Genomic DNA, 16,623 nt, shown 5'->3' with positions numbered 1-16,623 from the left:
AAGTAAATAAAATATTTAAAAAAACAAAGTTTTTACAGAGTTAGACTGTGTTCATTACTGGTCAGTGTACCTGTGTATTCATGTACACATTGTCCACGCAGCTCTTCCAAAGCGGAAACCATAGTTCATCGTGTGTCAGTTTCCTGCCTCCGCTGTGACCCATTGTCACGGAGTCTCTTTACGGTTCTGGAGCTCAGAAGTGGGAAATGGGCGCTAGGTAGTTAAATCCAAGTATCCGTAGGCCTGGTTCCTTCCGGAGTTTCCAGGGGAGAACCTGCTGCCTTCCCGTCTTCAGAGCCCAGCCACTCCAGCCGTTGCTTCCCTTGTCACATCTGATTTTGACCTTTTGCCTCCCTTCTGTAAGGACCTCATGACTACTTTGGGCCTACCCAAGTCATCCAGGACCATCTTCCCATCTCAAAACCCTTACTTAGTCACACTGTAAAGACTCCTTTGCTGGGTAAGGTAGAGATTTGGACATACTCTCTTTGATCATTACTCTACCTACCATTACAAATGTTTCTTTTAAGAAAATGTGAGTACAGAGGAGTAGGAGCACATACTGAGATGTCAGAGCCTTTGTGTCTGGAATGTGGGCACGCTAGGGCTTTCCATTTTCTTTTTTCTTAAAGATTTCATTTATTTGAGAGGGAGCAAGAGAATGAGCTGGGACAGAGGGAGAGGGAGAAGGAGGCTCCCCATTGAGCAGGGAGCCAGATGTGGGGCTCAATCCCAGGACCCTGGGATCATGACCTGAGCCGAAGGCAGAGGCTTAACCCACTGAGCCACCCAGGCACCCCTCTAAATAAATAAATCTTAAAAAAAAAAAAAAAAGTTAGAAAAAAGTTCAACCTGACAGCTTGACCTGCTCTGAGGAGCTCATGGTGGCCCTGGGGTGGTTGCCTCTGCCTTAGCCTGCCTCTCTGAATCCACTGGGTTCTCTGGGACCCCTGGCCCCGCACTGGTGGCCCAGACCCCCTTGTCCATTGGAGCCCAGCAAGTCACCCAAGCAAGGATTGACCCAGCCAAATATTCTCCCGGATTGAATAACCCTCACTTTATTTCCCCAGAGAACCTAATCCCCAGGCAACAGGTCAGCTCCCAGTGTCCTCAGCCCCCATCCCATACTGTGCTGCCCGCTGGTGGTCACAAAGATGGGGTCAGGTCTGCAGTGAGCACCTGCGTTTATGAAACTGAACACCAAGGCACTTCCCTCCCAGCCTGCCCCAGCCTCGGGGCCTCAGCCCCCAGAGGCTCGCTGGCACTGGGGAGGAGACCTACCCGACCTCTGCCCTGGCCCTCCAGCACTCATCCCCGACTTGTTTTTAATCCTGCGTTATCCCCTGCCTTGCACTTTCCACACTGTAAATGCTATTAATTAATTTTTGGATTTCATGCGTTCCCCACATTGGACTGTGAGCTCCGCGGGGTCCGAGACCTTCGCTCTGCCTTGCTCACCAGCGTAGCCCAAGCGCCCAGCATAGCGCTCGGCACTCAGGAGGTGCTGGGTTAGCCTCGAGGCCGTGAACGCCTGTGTGACGAGGACGCATCCGGCAACCCCGCTGTAGCCCGTGTCCAAGTCCGCGCGCAGCCTCCGCCGGTGCGCCCGGGAGCGCGGACACGCGAGCTCCGCTGTGCGCGCCCGGGGCGGGGGCGGGGGCGACCTCGTCAGGCGGATGATGCGGAAAGCCCCCGACCTCAGGGGTTTTCCAAACACGGTCTTGTCCCGCCCGTTTATGAAACCCGAGGTGCCCTGGAAGCTCTTTCCCTGCGGGCCGCGGTGTTCCTAGCGGGCAGAGGTTCGGGTTTCCTTCTTGGGATGCCGGCGCTGGCGTGAGGCCCTGCGTCGGAGCTGCCGCGTCCACGGAGCGCCCTGCACGGTGGTGCGGCTCCTGTGTCCTGGGGGGCGGGCGGGTCACCCCCGTGCTCCGCCGGCGTCCCGGGCCGTCCCCGGCCTTTCGCCCCGCCTGCGGCCCGCCCCAGCGCGTGACCCCGCCCCGGGACGTGGGGCGGACCGCACCCCAGGCACAACGGAAGCGGAGGCTCGGCGGCCGGTGAGCGGCGCGGGGCCGGGGTGCCGGGGGGCGGGCGCGGGGAGCGGGGCTGGTGGGCGGCGGGTGCCTGCTCGCGGGGTGACCCCGCGCCGGCCCGGGACAAATGCGCCGTCTTCGGCGCGCGCGGAGGTGGGTGGCGGCCCTGGGCGGCCTCGGGCGGACCCCGGCGCGTCCCTGGCCGCCGCCCGCGCCTCGCACAGGTAATCGCGCGGCCCGCCGCCGCCTGCGCGGGGCTCAGCGGGCCCAAGACGCCCCTGCCTTGCGGTCCGGCTCGGCGCGGGCTGAGGGACCGCCACCCTGCTCCTGGCCTCGGGGCGCGGCCCCTTCTCACACGTGAAAGCATTAAGTGCCCTTCGGGACCTTGGGGAGCAGCCCAGCTGCTGGGGGTCTTGATTCCGGGAGAAACAGGGCGTCGCGGCGTCTTCGCTGCGCGTCTTCGGCTTCCTAGGGTTCTCGAAGGGATCCGTGATGCACAGAGGTTCGGAAGAGCCCCCGAGTCCCGACACCGGCGAAGAGGTTTCCCCAGGGTCTGGTCGAGCCCGGGGCGGGGTGGCGTGTGCGGGCGCTCGGCGGCTCCGTCCGGCTTTCCCGTCCTCGTTCTTAACCTCGGATCACCCGGGCAGAGCCCAGCCCCCTGACGGCGGGCCGCATGGTGAGGGAGGGTCCCACTGAACTCGCCCCTCCCTCGCGTTCTCCAGGGGCGATGACTAAGGGTTCTGGAGTGGGTGATTTACTGACCACACCCTGGGCTCCGGGGCAGACGGGTCTGGGTTTTGCTCACGTGGCCGGGGCAGTGGGCTGGGCAAACTCTGGCTTCCTCCTTTGGTTGCTTGTGTGACCCGGCCAGTTACGCGACCTCCGACCCTCAGTATTTCCCGCTGGCCCATCAGTTAGGGTGTGCACGGGGGTCTCGTCTGCTGGCTGGCACTCAGAGCCTTTACTGGTCTGTCCCCCCACTGGCTGTAGGCTCTGAGCCCGCCTGGATGGAGGCGGGGATTCCTCCCTTGAGCACCGCCAGGCCCCGCTAGGCACGGCCAGGAACACAGATGAGGCAGTGTTCCTAGGAAACTGCGGTTTCACAGAACCAGGAGCCTCTTGCGGGCTTCAGTCAGCGTGTTTGTCCCGGCCTTTCTGAAGGGCGGCTGAATGTCCGGGTGTGAATCCTTCCTGGGCTTTCTGATTACTCTTGAATGAAACCCAGCTCTCTTCTCTGGCTCCCTCCTTCAGGGCCTCGGGAACACCCCTGTGCAGTTAGCGTCCACCTAGAACTCTGGTACACTAGACAGTTAATCAGTTCTTGGGGCTCTGTGCGTCCCTGGTGAGGTGTTTCAGGGCACGTGACCTGCTCCCATGCCAGCCTCATTTGCCAAAGTCCTGCCTGATTTCTCCGTGGGCCTGGGCTGACCCAGGGTGGGGCAGAGGACGTGTTCCGGCTTGTTTGGAGTCCCTAGAAAGGAATTGTGGACACAGACACCGAGTGGCCACCCATGTGTGCAACACCAGAGTGCAGGCCAGTGGGCCTGGGGTCTCCCCTTTACCTCCTCAGCCCTTTCCAGGGCAGTTGACCTGTGGCTGGTGGCCCTTGAGGAGCTGTTAGCTGGCCACAGGCACCTGTCCTCCCACCAGCTGCTTCAGGGTGGCGAGGCTCAGGCCTGTGCTCCTTAAATGCCAGGTGGGGGGGGGGCACTGCTCCGGTTGCTGGCCCTTGTGCCCCACCAGCTGGGGTCTCCACACCGTGGTGTCACCAGGCAAGTGAGAGATCGCGGCTTCAGATGGCCAGCACTAGTCCTGGTGCTCCTGGGTAGGCAGGGCCCATAACGCGGAGTGCAGGAGGCTGAGACGTGAGGCTGCTGCTGTTCCTCTGTGGTGGCCTTTGTTTGGGGAGCCCAGTGGCTGCAGCCTCCCTTTGTCTGCCCCGATTTGTGCTCCTGGAGGCTGAGGTGGAGAAGGGCACTGGCCAAGGGAGTGGCTCTGGCTTCTGAAACACCAGCACCCCCCGCCCCCGCCTTGGGGGTCCTGTTACGACTCCTTTCCGTCTGCTGGCTCTCTGGCCTGTCACATACTGAGAGTTTGGCTGAGATGTTCTCCTCCCTCTGCCTTCTGTCTAGAAAACACTTGGGCTCGAACCATGAACCTCGACATCCAGTGTCAGGAGCTGAGTGACGCCCGGTGGACAGAGCTCCTGCCTCTGGTGCAGCAGTACGCGGTGGTCAGGTAGAAGCCAGCCGCTTGGTGTGCGGGCGTGGGCATGGCGCACGGGCTCCCCTCCCACTGCCGCTGGGCTGCGAAAGCACGGTTTATGGACTCGCTGTGAATTGTTAATGATTTTCACACGCACGAGATGTTACTGTACTTTCTTCCCGCTCTCTGAAAACGTCAGCCTCTTCCTGGCTGAGGCGGGGTGGCCCGGGCTTGGCATAGAGGCTCTGAGGGCCTGTCCCCTTGCTGCAGGGGGCTGGGGCGCCGTCCCTGCTGGTGGTGGGCTGGGAAATGGAGTCAAGACTGGGTTTGGTTGTTGAGTTCTCCCGGGGTGTCCCTCGGAGGCACGGGATCCTTTTCCCAGCATTTCCTCTGTTCGGTTTTCCTGCGGAGATAGACGGGCTTTCCTCCACAGATGGTGCCGCACGGGAAGGCGTGGGGAGCATGGGGCCCCACACGGGCCTCTGGTGGTGCCGGGCCTGCAGCAAAAGCCTCGTGAGATAATCCACACACTTTTCTGCTTCTTTTCTTTAAGCTTATTTTTTTAAATAACCTGTATGCCCCTGTGGGGCTTGAACTCACCACGCCTGGATCAAGGGTCACTCGTGGGCTCCTCTGACTGAGCCACCCAGGAGCTGTCCCTCCCCCAGGTTGAGCTCTTGGCCCACGAATGGGCCAGGACCTGTCGTGTGTGGTGACTTGGCGTCCTGTCCACAGGCTGGACGACTGTGGCCTCACGGAGGAGCGGTGCAAGGACATCTGCTCTGCCCTCCAGGCCAACCCCTCCCTGACCGAGCTGAGCCTTTGCACCAATGAACTGGGTGACGGCGGGGTGCGCCTGGTGCTCCAGGGCCTGCAGAGCCCGGCCTGCAAGATCCAGAAGCTCAGGTGAGCCGGTGTGACCCACGTGGTCCAGAGGCGTGCCCCATCCCTGGCTCAGGTCCGAACCTGCTTGGACAGTCCTGGAGCACGGGGGCCCTTCCTGCCTCGGCCGAGGCCCCCGGTTCCCCTGGGGTGTGGTCGTGCCACAGCCCCGCCTGTCATTCCTGAGCGCTCGGCCCAGCTTCCTCTGGACCTCGCAGTGCCTCTGAGCAGCCCCTCTTGTGCTCTGTCCTGGGCCAGGAGACCCCAGAGCCCTGGCTCTCTTATGGGGCTGTGCTTGGTGGGCTCCCTTGGGTACGGGATTGGCCAGAGATGACGGGGGCCGTGCTCATGGCCAGCTTGGCTGTACTCCAGCCTCCAGAACTGCCGCCTGACCAAAGCCGGCTGTGGCGTCCTGCCCGGCGTGCTGCGCTCCGTGCCCACCCTGCGGGAGCTGCACCTCAGCAACAACCCACTGGAGGACACGGGCCTGCAGCTGCTGTGCGAGGGCCTCCTGGACCCCCAGTGCCACCTGGAGAACCTACAGTGAGTGTGCAACAGACCACCCCCCACCCTGGGCTGTGGGGAGCCGTGAGGAAGGGGCTCTTGGAGACTGCAGCCAGCTGTCCCCCGTGCTGCTGGGACCGCGGGCCGACGCCAAGAGTGGGCCTGGCAACCCACAGCAAGCGCCCATGGGCCGGGCGAGGGAGGTGGCGGCTGGAGCCCGCAAGGGGGGCTGGTGTCTCTCTCCCAGCTCTAGGGCATCCTGGCCTGGGAGGCCCCGCAGCCTGGGGCAGGGGAGGCCGTCCTGGCAGGGCTCCCTGGGCGGGTGTTCTGACCCCCGCCCATCCCCAGGCTGGAGTACTGCGACCTGACCGCCGCCGGCTGTGTGTCCCTGGCCTCCGCGCTCAAGGCCAAGCAGCACTTCAAGGCGCTCACGGTGAGCAACAATGAGATCCGGGAGGCCGGCGTGCGGGTGCTGTGCCAGGGCCTAGTGGACTCTGCCTGCCAGCTGGAGGCGCTCAGGTAAGTGCTGGGCCTGGCAGGCGGGAGGCGGGGTGCGGCGGGTGCTGCGGGGCCGTCTCCCCAGCCCAGCCGGCCCTCCTGTGCTTCAGGCTGGAGAACTGCGGCCTCACGGCGGCTAGCTGTGAGGACCTCCGTGGGCTCGTGGCTGCCAAGCCCTCGCTTCAGGTGCTGGACCTGGGTGACAACAAGCTGGGTGACCAGGGCATCGCCACGCTGTGCTCCAGCCTGCTGCACTCCAGCTGCCGGATCCGGGTCCTGTGGTGAGTGTGCCCTCGGCCTGCGCCCTCGGGCCCGCGGCCTCGGGGGCCCTGCCGTGACCTGTCCCCTGGGCCTGCAGGCTCTGGGACTGTGACATCACCACCACGGGCTGCAGAGACCTCTGCCGCGTCATCAGGGCCAAGCAGAGCCTGAAGGAGATGAGCCTGGCGGGCAACGCGCTGGGGGACGAGGGCGCCCGGCTGCTGTGTGAGAGCCTCCTGGAGCCCGGTTGCCAGCTGCAGTCCCTGTGGTGAGTGCGGCCGGGTGGTGGCCGGGGCCCCGGGGGACCCCGTGGATGCGGGAACGCTGAGGCCCCCGGGGGGCCCAGGGCTGGGGTGGCTTGTGTGTCTGGGGAACAGGCCTCCGCGAGGGGGTGGGGGGCCGCGGGGCGCTGGCTGTCTTTGGAGGGTGGGGGTCGGGGGCTTCCTGCTCAGGCCCCCAGGGGCCTCCGAGAGCGCTGCGAGCTGTGGGCCCGCTGCTGCTGTCTCCCAGGGTGAAGTCCTGCAGCTTCACGGCCGCCTGCTGCGTCTCCTTTGGCGCGATGCTGGCCCAGAACAAGCACCTCACGGAGCTGCAGCTGAGCAACAACCAGCTGGGTGACGCGGGCGTCCGGGAGCTGTGCCAGGGTCTGCGCCAGCCGGGTGCCGCGCTGCGTGAGCTGTGGTGAGTGCGCCGGGGGCGCGAGGGCGTGTCGTGCGCGGGGCGAGCCCCGCTCCCCACAGCGCACCGCGGGCCGGTCTCCACGGTCGTCGGCTTTCTGCGTCCTGGTCTCTGCTGCTCACTGCGGCTTCTGGGTGGGGGGTTGGTTTGCGCAGGGGCGGAGGTGGGCAAGCGGCGCTGGGCCCGCCCTTCCTCGTCCTCACCCTGGAGGCCGGGAGCCTCTGTGCACCCTGTGCCTGCACCCGCTCTTCTGCCTCTGGTGCCCTCCCACCTGCCCAGGGAGGTTCGGGCCCTAAGTCCAGGCCGTGTGAGCCTGAGGTCCGTGTGACCACTATGCCCGTGGAGGGGAGCTGTGTGCTCCTGTTGCCTTTGGCGGGCGCTCTGCATGGGGCCAACAGCACAACTCCAAGAGCTCCCAAGCTTGAGGTCTGGGGGACGGGCCTGCCCCTGTTGCTCCACACATGGTGTGCTGCAGACCCCCGCCCCGCATCACCCTGTGATCGGCAGCAGGCCCTTTTGTCCTGACCCGTGCCCTGTCTCCGCCCAGCCTGGGGGACTGCGATGTGGCCAACGATGGCTGTGCCAGCCTGGCCTCGCTCCTGCTGGTCAACCGCAGCCTGCGGGAGCTGGACCTCAGCAACAACTGTATGAACGACCAGGGCATCCGGTGGCTGATGGAGAGCGCGGAGCAGCCCAGCTGTGTGCTGGAGCAGCTGGTGTGAGTGCTGCGTGAGGGGAGGGGGAGGCTGGAGGGGCATAGTCCCCACAAGATCCTGACCGCGAGTTCTGGCGTCCACAGCCTCTACGACATCTACTGGTCAGAGGAGACGGATGACGGCCTGCAGGCCCTGGGGGAGCGCAAGCCCGGCCTGAGGATCATCTCCTGAGCCCGGCCGCGCCCTCCTGCGGGCCTCTTAGCTTTGAACCAAGAGATGTTCTCAGCTCACTAATGCAAGAAAGTTCTAGACACTTTATTAAAGCACTTTTTTTTTGGCAGGAGGAGTGTTGTCTTTTCTGTGGGGCCCCCACCAGGCCTGGGTCATAAGTGTGTTTCCACCAGGGTCGTCCTGCAGTGCGCACGCACACGTGCCTGGGACGGCCGCCTCCCTCCCGCCAGCCTGGCCGTCCCTCTGCACGGCCTCTGACCGGAACAGACAAATGCAGTAGGGGCCCCGCCCGCCCGCTCCCCCGTCACCCTGGGCAAGCCCTTTGTTGGGAGCAGGACCGGGCTGAGGCTGGGGGCCGGTGAGGATGACACAGGGTCACAGTCCTCCGGCACCGGTGCGCTTGTTCTGTTTGCTCGTGAAGACGACCCACACACCCTCCTCCCACCTCAGACACAGGGCCTTTGACTCTGACTCTGTTCCTCGAGGGACCAGTCCCATGACCTCTGGCCCTGTACCCACCTGTTTGTGGGGTCATTTGAAACCTCCCTGGGTGATCGCTTAGGGCTGCCTACTCAGACCTACTCCTGCTCAGCCATCTCGGGGTGTCCACACTCCCGGTGAGATGCAGCTGGGGCCTTGGGGTGGCCGGCATGGGCTCCCAGGGCCTCAGAGTGGCCAGGGCCCAGGGAGCAGAGAAAGGCACAGCTATGCCTGTGATCTGGGGGGGAGGAAACCGCTGCCCAGGGCCAGCCCAGCCACACTCGTCACCCCAGAGCAGCCTCAGCAACACGCAGCCCACGTGCGCACTCCCCTCCACGCCGTGTCCACACACGCGCACATCTGGGACAGGCCACCTTCTGCCCCACCCCGCAGGGCCCCACAGTGCGCACGGGAAAAAGGCGGGTATGACCCCATGGGCCGAGGGGCTCCCGGTGGCCGGTGGCCGGGAGCGGCATCAGTCTGGGGCCGGCACCCCCTCGCTCTCCGGCTCCGTGGGCCCCGGGGGGTCTTCGGGCCCAGGCCGGTGTCCATCCACATGGCTCATGGCCGTGCTCTGGTCGCCCCTGCTCTGCTGCTGCTGCCGCCGCGTCTCCTTATATCTCAGGGTGATGTCCCTGGGGACAGCGGGAGCCGGGTCACTGCCAGCCGGCCCACGGAGGTCCTGAGAAGCTGCCCCTCACAGGGACGCTCCCAGAGTCGCAGGGAGGGACCCCATGACCCAGATGCCGGCTGACCCGGCCCGGGAGACGGCCCATGCCCTTACCGCAAGAAGAAGCGCCAGACGGTCCAGGTGAGCACGAGCACGGAGCCGAGCGTCCAGCACTGCGAGATGTAGAAGGGCAGGGACAGCGTGAGCGTGTGCGGGTCGTACTTGACGACGATGAGCAGCTCCGTGGCCGTGATGGCCGCCACCAGCCAGGCCTGCTGGCCCAGCTTCTTATGGGGCTTCCTGCGGGAGGAGGGCGCTCGGCTGAGGGCGCTGCGGCTGGGCCCCAGGGGCAGCAACGCTGAGGGGGCCTAGGCCTGCCCCACCCGCCCCGGGCCCTCACGGGTCATCCATGAAGTCGTAGATCTCCCGCATGGCCACGCCGCCCACGTTCACGAAGAACACCAGCCGCAGGAGGACGAGGGAGTGCTCCGGGGGCAGCCACAGCACGAACTTCAGGTAGAACGTGTTCAGTTCTGCCAACAGAAACTGGGAGACACGGGAGGGTGGGTGGCAAGCCGGGCTGCCCAGCAGGCGCGCGCGTGACACAGGCCGGCCTTACCACCAGGATGATGCCGCACACGGCGAGCCAGCGGCGCAGGCTGGAGGCCGGCTTCCACTCGAAGCGGACCCAGCTGTAGGGCGTGAACTGGAAGGCGATCCTCTTCATCTTGCCCCTGGGAGCACAGGGCCCCGTCACCCCACGGAGCCTCTGTCCTCCAGGCAGCCACGCCGGGTGCTTGGAGCCCAGTGGCTGCTCACTCCCTGTGCCCCCACCTGCTGCCCCGGGCCCCATGACGGATGGGTGGGGAGACTCCCGCTCCCCAGCGCCCCGCCGGGTCTGTTCCCAGACTGCTGCTTCCAATCCCAAAGTAAACAGGACCAAGTGCCCGTGAGGATCAGGTAAGGAGGGCAGCCCCGGGGGCACGGAGGGCAGCCCCGGGGGCACGAAGGGCAGCTGACTACAGGCCCACTTCCTGGCCACCACCAGGGCCCTGGGGGGCGGATCTGGTGAGCAGAGGAAGCGGGCAGAATCCTGGTCCACTGCCCCCCCCAAAGGCACTGGCGTCACCTCCAGACCCCACGGGGACGCCCTGGCCCCCAGGGAGCAGGGCGGCTGCTCAGGAGACGCACTTGTAGGTCGGAATGTTCCAGAGGCCCTGCCACTTGTACGTCTTCAGAGACAGCCACTCGAGTGTCTTCATGCCACAGTAGATGCCCAGCCCGTTGCAGACCAGCACGTCCATGATCCACTGGGGGCAGGAGCCAGGAGGGCAGGTGAGTGCCCCGCCCACCCGAGGGCCTCTGCACCCCAGCACCCCCGCCCCAGGCATCTGCCGGCACCTACGTGGTCCCACCAGCACTCGCTGAAGTTGGGCAGCTGGTGCTCCAGGCTGTACTCGAGGAACTCGAACATGACGCTCACGATGGTGCACATCCACCAGTCACGGATCATCAGGGTCTGCGGGCCGCGGCAGAGCGTCAGACCAGGCCCGCCAGGGGGACACCCCCAGCGCCCTCCCGGGTGGGGCAAGACACTGCTGGCGCCAAGAACCAGCACAGGTCGGGGCCACAGCCCCCAGGCCCTCACCCATCGTGCTCCGGCACCCGGAACGTCAGTGCACATCTGGGAAATGGGCTTGGAGCACAAGGCAGGCCCAGGGTGTCCCCCTGTCGAGGTCATCTTACCTTCAGGTACCAGCCAAGGAAGTGTGCCGGCACAAAGCCATCCAGCTTGTCCTGTAGCGGCAGGACACCTAACTCAGGTGCAGCCCACAGCCCCCCGTCTCTCGCTCCCACCCACATCCATGGCTGCTGGGACAGTCTCAGCCTTTCCAAGCAGCACCGGCTGGACCCGAGGGACAAAGCCGCGGTCCTGTGCACGCGCAGTCAGCATGCCCTGACCACCGAGGAGAGCCGGTGCCCTCGTCAGTGGGGTCCCCAGGGGAGTACGCGGCTGGGCCGAGACTACGTGTTCAGGCTGGATGGCAGGGACCCGGGCCCTGGTGAGCTGGGTCGGTGCCCCACATGTGGGCTGCACGACCCCCGGGGTCCCCTAACCCTCCTCCAAATGGGCTGAGCTAAAGGGAGCCCCGGGTCTAGCAGGAGGGAGGCCAGCGCCTGCCAGGGCCCATGCCACCCCCACCCCGTCTGATCTGCAGAATGACTGGGGTTCTAGAAACATCCAGGACAGGTCAGCAATACCCGGGCACCTGCTGAGCACTGGGCTCCTGGGCCCACCCATACCCAGACGTTGTGGAAGGGGTCGCTCTCGTTGTGTGGGTCATAGATGAGGCAGTTTCCCCCGTAGTCCCTCTCGGGCAGTGGGACCCCCAGCCTAGGGTCCACGTACTTCAGAAACTGGCGGCCGTCCTGGACAGTCTGCAAGGCCAGCACCCTGGTTAGTGGGGCCAGATGCTGCTGGTGGCCACGGGAGCACCCGGCTAACTCCTGAAACCTCGAGCCACGTCTATGGCTCGGGGCGTGTGGAAAACACCTCCACTGAGGGGAGGCAAACACCGCCTCTGCCGCCGGCCCCCCAACACAGGGTTGGGCAGACTGGGGGGGTCCACGTGCGAGGTGATGCCCCACTCCCCTCACGTGGGGACACAGCTGGGTCACCGGTCTTGCCGCCTGCCCTCTCCATGTCCTTCGCGGAAGCAGCGCACCAGGACAGCTTTCCCAGACACGGGCGCCTACACCAGCAAATCGCTCCTTCTGGCCTTAGCGCTAAGGAGACTCCGGGGTTGCAGGGTCAGAGGCTGCCCCACCTGCAGGCCCAGACCTTCCCCTTCCTCAGGCCCTCTCTGGCCACCAGCTGGGGCCTTCAGTCCACAGGGAGGGATCCCAGGATGCCCACGGTCAGGACCCTGTCCCCCCGCTCCTGCCCCAAGTACCAGCCAAGGTAGGGAAGAAGCAGGGAGGAGGGTGAGGGAGGGGGCAGAGGACACAGACCTGCATGATGTCATGTGACCACGGCCCCCCTGTGCTACCCAGGTGCACTGCCTTGTCCTGCAATGGACCCTATTCCCCGCTTGGGGTCTCTGGAAATGACTCTCAGACCATGACATCACCGACAACTGAAATCACCCCCATGCGGTTTCAGAAACCATGGGATGTGAGGCTGGACACTGCTGTGTCCCTGTCAGGACAGCAGGTCAGCAGGAGCCCAGGCTGGTGGGCACTGAACCCGGACAAGAGCTGAGAAGCCTCTGGAAGCTTAGCCCGCCACGGAGTCACTCCTGAAATGCAAACAGAAGCAGGAGTCTCCACACACCGCCAACAGCGGCCACAATACAGATCCTGACGAGTGCAGGGGGACTGGGGGCTGTCCAGCTGCTCCTTAGAGGTGACGTGTGCACGACTCACAGGCCCACAGTTGCGCCCACGAGAGCCCATCGCCGACAGCCCCGCTCTAGCAATGGCGCCGATGTCGCTGGCCACCCCACTCAGCAGAAGGATGCACGGGACCCAGACGCCCTTCAGGGGCCCCAGGGTTGGAGGGGGAGCAGGTGGGTCAGTGGCTCTGGGGGATGCAGGGACGGGTGACCCAAGCTATGGCAGGGTCCTCTGTGTGGGGTGACAAACACGCTCAGTAACGGTACTGAAGAGGAAAATGGGACCACACCCGGAGCAGGGACGAGTGCCACTGACAGCTCCAAGGCTGTGCAGAACGGACTTCGCAGACCGAGGTCACCTTCGCAGCAGACACCGGACCGAACCAGCGAGGAACAGGAACGACAGACACCAGCGCTCAGTCCTGACCCAAGGTTCACAGGGCGAGGGGTTTCCAACCTCCCTCTGAGCACACGGTACGCCCAGACGGCAACCCCCGCAGCCTCTGCCCACTCCTCCGGGGGTCCAGCCTCGCTTCCAGCGGAAGCTGTGGACGGGCGGACGGGCCACCCCATCCGACAGAGAAGCCACTTACCTGGAAGAGTATGAAGATGAGGAACAGCTCGTAGACCACGCTGACGCACAGCCAGAACCTCCAGTACGCTGCGGAGACGCGGGGCGCGGGCGTCAGGTGGGGCCCCGCAGCCCAGAGAGCACCGCCCACGCCCGGCCTCCTCCCCACCCTCCCGGTGGCCCCGGTCCTGGGGCGGCGCTACCCGCCGCCCCCCCCCCCGCCCCCGCCGGCCATGCTTCCAGTCAGCTGCGGACCTGTCGCTCAGCGAGTACGCAGTAACCTTCTGCTGATGCCATTTATCGAGTTAAGAAAACCCACGGCCCAGGACGCAGTTTCTCCCACATGGGCAGGACGCGGTTCCCCTCCGGTGTCTGCGGGAGGGGTCCCACCGACAGGGTTTCTGACGTGAGCCCCACTGGATCCCCGGGGTAGACCGCACCTGGCTGTGGCAGCCTGTCTGGGGAAACGCCTGCATTTGGGAGGGACGACCCGTCCCCGGGGTGGTGTCCTTCCCAGCTGCTGGAGGGCCAGAGCGCACATGTGCTCACCCCAGAAAGAAACGAAATGTGACGCGACAGAGGCGGCCCCTCGCTCGGCTGCCCGCAAACACACGCGTGTGTCCCGCTGGCTTGTCAGGGGCCGGCCAAACTGCCACAGGACGGAGAAGAAAGAAACTGTCCCTCTGGAGCCTCTGCACAGTCCGGACCCCGTCTCTCCAGCGCCGGGTTCCCGGAGCTCATGCGGAAAGCGGTTTCTCACCAGCAAGCGGTGAAAAGGAGAGGGAGTTATTCCAGGACCAACGTGCTAACTTTCACCTTCCGGAAATCTTGATAACCCTGTCTGATAAAGGCCTAAGATAGCTACTTTCCCTTTGCTTACTACCACTGTTTAAAAAAAAACCTAACAGTTTGCTTTGAAAAACTCACTCCCCTTGAATAAAAAGGCTGGTGCTTGCCAAGGTGGGAGAGGCCTGGCCTGGCCTCCACGCTGCGGGCGCAGGGCAGCCCAGTGCGGAGGTGCTCACCGGGCTCTGGCCTGCCCAGCACTCGGGGCCTGTGCCTCATCTGCTTGCTGGGGAAACAGCCCCAAGACCCAGGAGCGCCCAGGCTGGTGTGGGCGGAAGCAGAAAGGCGGTCAGTTCTTGGGACGGTTTGCTGAAGGAATTCTGGGGCACGGGATCAAGAGTGGACGTGACACGCTGCCCTTGTGGCCCTCGGGTCTGGGAGAAGCTTGGCAAGTTGTCCCTGGTCAAGGGCTACAGCAGGACCTAAAAGGGCCTTTGGAAAGTGACTCAGGCCACCTTCCCCAGAGCGCTCACCCCGCCACTGTGCGAAGGCACCTTCCTGTGGACCCTCCGACACTGAATTTGTCTTCTCCCCGCCCACTGCCCCCAGTCAGGGGCCAGCCATTGCCCACTGCCAGTCACCCTCCTCTTGTAGAGCCCCCCAGGGCCCAGATCCGCCCACCCACCCTCAAACACCTGGCCAGCGCCGCGCCTCCCACATGCCACGTGAGCTCTCCCTGGAGCTCCCGGGAGACTCTGAGGCTGCTTTCCCTGGAGCCCCTGACCCACCGGCCGGCTTACTCTCTTCCTTAGCAGCGCGTCCAGCCAGCCCGCTCCTCCCCCCACCTCCAGGGGGTCCTGCAGCGCCCACACCCGCACACCCTGCCGGGCAGGTTCCCCACAGCTGCACACACGGCCGACAGGACTCCCGCCACCTGGTCCTCCTGCCAACACTAGGGGAGAAGGGGCTCCCGAACGGGCTCCCACAGTCGTCAAACCACAACTGGCAGGGAACCCGTTTACATGGCGCCTCCAAACTGAAAGGAAGGTACAGCCGAGCTCAGAACACAAGCTGGGAGACGGCTTTCCGAGGGCAGGGGCTGGGGTGGCCCTCACGCAGCCCACGGAGACCACAGGGGAGCCTTGCAGACGAGGGTGGCTGGCACCCCGACTGGACAGAGCACACGGTGCCCCAGGAGTCTAGAGGCCAAGCAGCTGTCCGGCCCCCAGCACGGCCCAGCGCCCCCCGAGGGACCTGCCACGCCTGGAAGCACTGACTCTACCCGGTCCAGTAGGCACTCATCGCACCTGGACTTTTGCTCTGACTTTTGGTGGCTTTTAAACCGTTCTCTCGCTTCTCCACTGTCCTGGCTGGGAGTTCAGAGCCTTCAGAGGCTGGTGACGGAGCCAGTGGGAAGCTGGGGCGCTGGGTGACCCATAGGCAGGCACCAGGTGGTGTCACCCAGCAGACACTGAGGAGGCAGAGCAGCAGGCCACACGGGCCCGGCTCATGGCCGCAGCGCCCACCGACCACTTCTGTGGGGTTGGTTCCACCACGGGCTTCCAGGGCGCACCCCCCGCCAGCCTGCGGCTTCCACTCCCAGGGCCTGGCGTTAAACGACCGATCAGACCCACCCACAGACGCAGAAATTCACTACAGCTTTCTAAACGCTGGAGCACACGATGCTGCGGGCCTGGGCTCACACCGTCACACGCCAGATGCTGGCCGGACAAGCAGCCATGAACGTCCCGCTGCCAAACACAGAATCACCAAGGAGACGTCTGTGCTAAGCTGAAGTGGGGAAGAAATGATAGAAAACCACACCAAAGAGGGTCCCACTTTCTAAGCTGTGTATGTGTGTCTACTCCCAAAAACACATTAAAACATAACAGTGGCTACTTTCTGTGGCTGATTTTTGTTTCTATTTAAAAATAGTTTTTTTATTTTTCAAATATTCCACAATGAATACCAACCCGTATTAACACAGAAACATGTTACTCAGCCTTAAGACTTCAGGAAGACTCACCACGCCCTGCCCTTAGAGGCAGCCCCTCAATGAGGCTGGGCCCCTAGAGAGCTTGGGCTGGGGGCAGGACCAGAGACAGGACAGTGGGGGCAGGACAGGGGGACAGGATTCAGGACAGGACCAGGGGCAGGATGGGGGAAAGGAGAACTGGGGACTGGACAGAGGGGCACAGGACCAGGGATAGGACAGTGGGGGCAGAACTGGGTCAGGGCAGGACCAGGGATGAGACAGTGGGAACAGGACAGGGGGAAAGGAAAGGGGAGCAGGAACAGGATGGGGGGCAGGGCAGGGGAGAGGATAAGGGGGTAGGATTCAGGGCAAGACCAGGGGCAGAGTGGGGGGGGGGTGGCACGACAGGAGGGCAGAATGGGGGATGGGATATGGGGTCAGGGCTGGGGGCAGGACCAGGGGCAGCAGAAGCAACGGTCTGCAGCTCCAAGGCTCAAGGGCTTGTTAGAACACCTCCCTTAACTTGGGGGTCGGGGTGAGAGACAGGAGGACTCGTTGCCGATCCCATGCGGCAAGCCCCTCAATGGCAGGCCCACCAGCTCAGGGCCACACCGACCCCACAGCCAGTCCTGGGGCACCTTACTGTGCAGAAGAAGCCACCTGAGACAGAGTGGGGGGAAGGGGAAGAGGAGGACAAGGACAACGGCAGGACAGGGTGAGGAGCAGAGGGTGGGAGAAGGGGCCGAGGCGAGAGGAACCCAGCCCTCACCCTCCTGAGGGGACGGCAGCGTGCCCTGGCTG

At 64.3% G+C, this 16,623-nt stretch overlaps 2 protein-coding genes across 3 annotated transcripts in view; one reads left to right on the top strand and one right to left on the bottom strand.

Annotated features, from left to right (window-relative positions):
• The first annotated feature begins 1,722 nt into the window (after positions 1-1,722).
• Positions 1,723-8,057, top strand: LOC111150189 (ribonuclease/angiogenin inhibitor 1). The gene is made up of 10 exons (XM_022507592.1): positions 1,723-2,054; positions 4,163-4,268; positions 4,971-5,141; positions 5,490-5,660; positions 5,970-6,140; positions 6,230-6,400; positions 6,478-6,648; positions 6,891-7,061; positions 7,606-7,776; positions 7,858-8,057. The coding sequence occupies exons 2-10, from the start codon at positions 4,183-4,185 to the stop codon at positions 7,943-7,945; spliced, it is 1,371 nt and encodes a 456-aa protein (XP_022363300.1). The 5' UTR covers positions 1,723-2,054; positions 4,163-4,182; the 3' UTR covers positions 7,946-8,057.
• LOC111150188 (phosphatidylserine synthase 2) overlaps positions 8,009-16,623 on the bottom strand; it is a 24,238-nt gene continuing 15,623 nt past the window's right edge. Inside the window, exons 4-13 of one of the 2 annotated variants that reach the window (XM_022507590.1) lie at positions 13,084-13,151; positions 12,328-12,336; positions 11,400-11,573; positions 10,842-10,892; positions 10,501-10,614; positions 10,287-10,405; positions 9,715-9,829; positions 9,496-9,641; positions 9,210-9,395; positions 8,009-9,060 (exon numbers count right to left, since the gene is read on the bottom strand). In XM_022507590.1, the coding sequence (XP_022363298.1) occupies positions 8,901-9,060; positions 9,210-9,395; positions 9,496-9,641; positions 9,715-9,829; positions 10,287-10,405; positions 10,501-10,614; positions 10,842-10,892; positions 11,400-11,573; positions 12,328-12,336; positions 13,084-13,151 (1,142 nt within the window). In that variant the 3' untranslated portion in view covers positions 8,009-8,900. The remainder of the gene's footprint in view (positions 9,061-9,209; positions 9,396-9,495; positions 9,642-9,714; positions 9,830-10,286; positions 10,406-10,500; positions 10,615-10,841; positions 10,893-11,399; positions 11,574-12,327; positions 12,337-13,083; positions 13,152-16,623) is intronic. The other variant, XM_022507591.1, reaches the window with a different exon arrangement.

This window comes from Enhydra lutris, unplaced genomic scaffold (genome assembly GCF_002288905.1).
Source record: "Enhydra lutris kenyoni isolate GAN:26980312 unplaced genomic scaffold, ASM228890v2 scaffoldscaffold22, whole genome shotgun sequence".
Lineage (NCBI taxonomy): Eukaryota > Metazoa > Chordata > Mammalia > Carnivora > Mustelidae > Enhydra > Enhydra lutris.
Note: the sequence above shows the minus strand (reverse complement) of the source record. Positions and strands in the feature narration are given on the sequence as shown.

What these genes read in the sequence shown, in the direction of transcription:
- LOC111150189 (XM_022507592.1), top strand. Translation starts at nt 4,183, where the DNA reads ATGAACCTCGACATCCAGTGTCAGGAGCTGAGTGACGCCCGGTGGACA. An exon ending in TGCAAGATCCAGAAGCTCAG is followed by an intron (nt 5,142 to 5,489) that starts GTGAGCCGGTGT and finishes GCTGTACTCCAG; the next exon opens with CCTCCAGAACTGCCGCCTGA. An exon ending in TGTGTGCTGGAGCAGCTGGT is followed by an intron (nt 7,777 to 7,857) that starts GTGAGTGCTGCG and finishes TGGCGTCCACAG; the next exon opens with CCTCTACGACATCTACTGGT.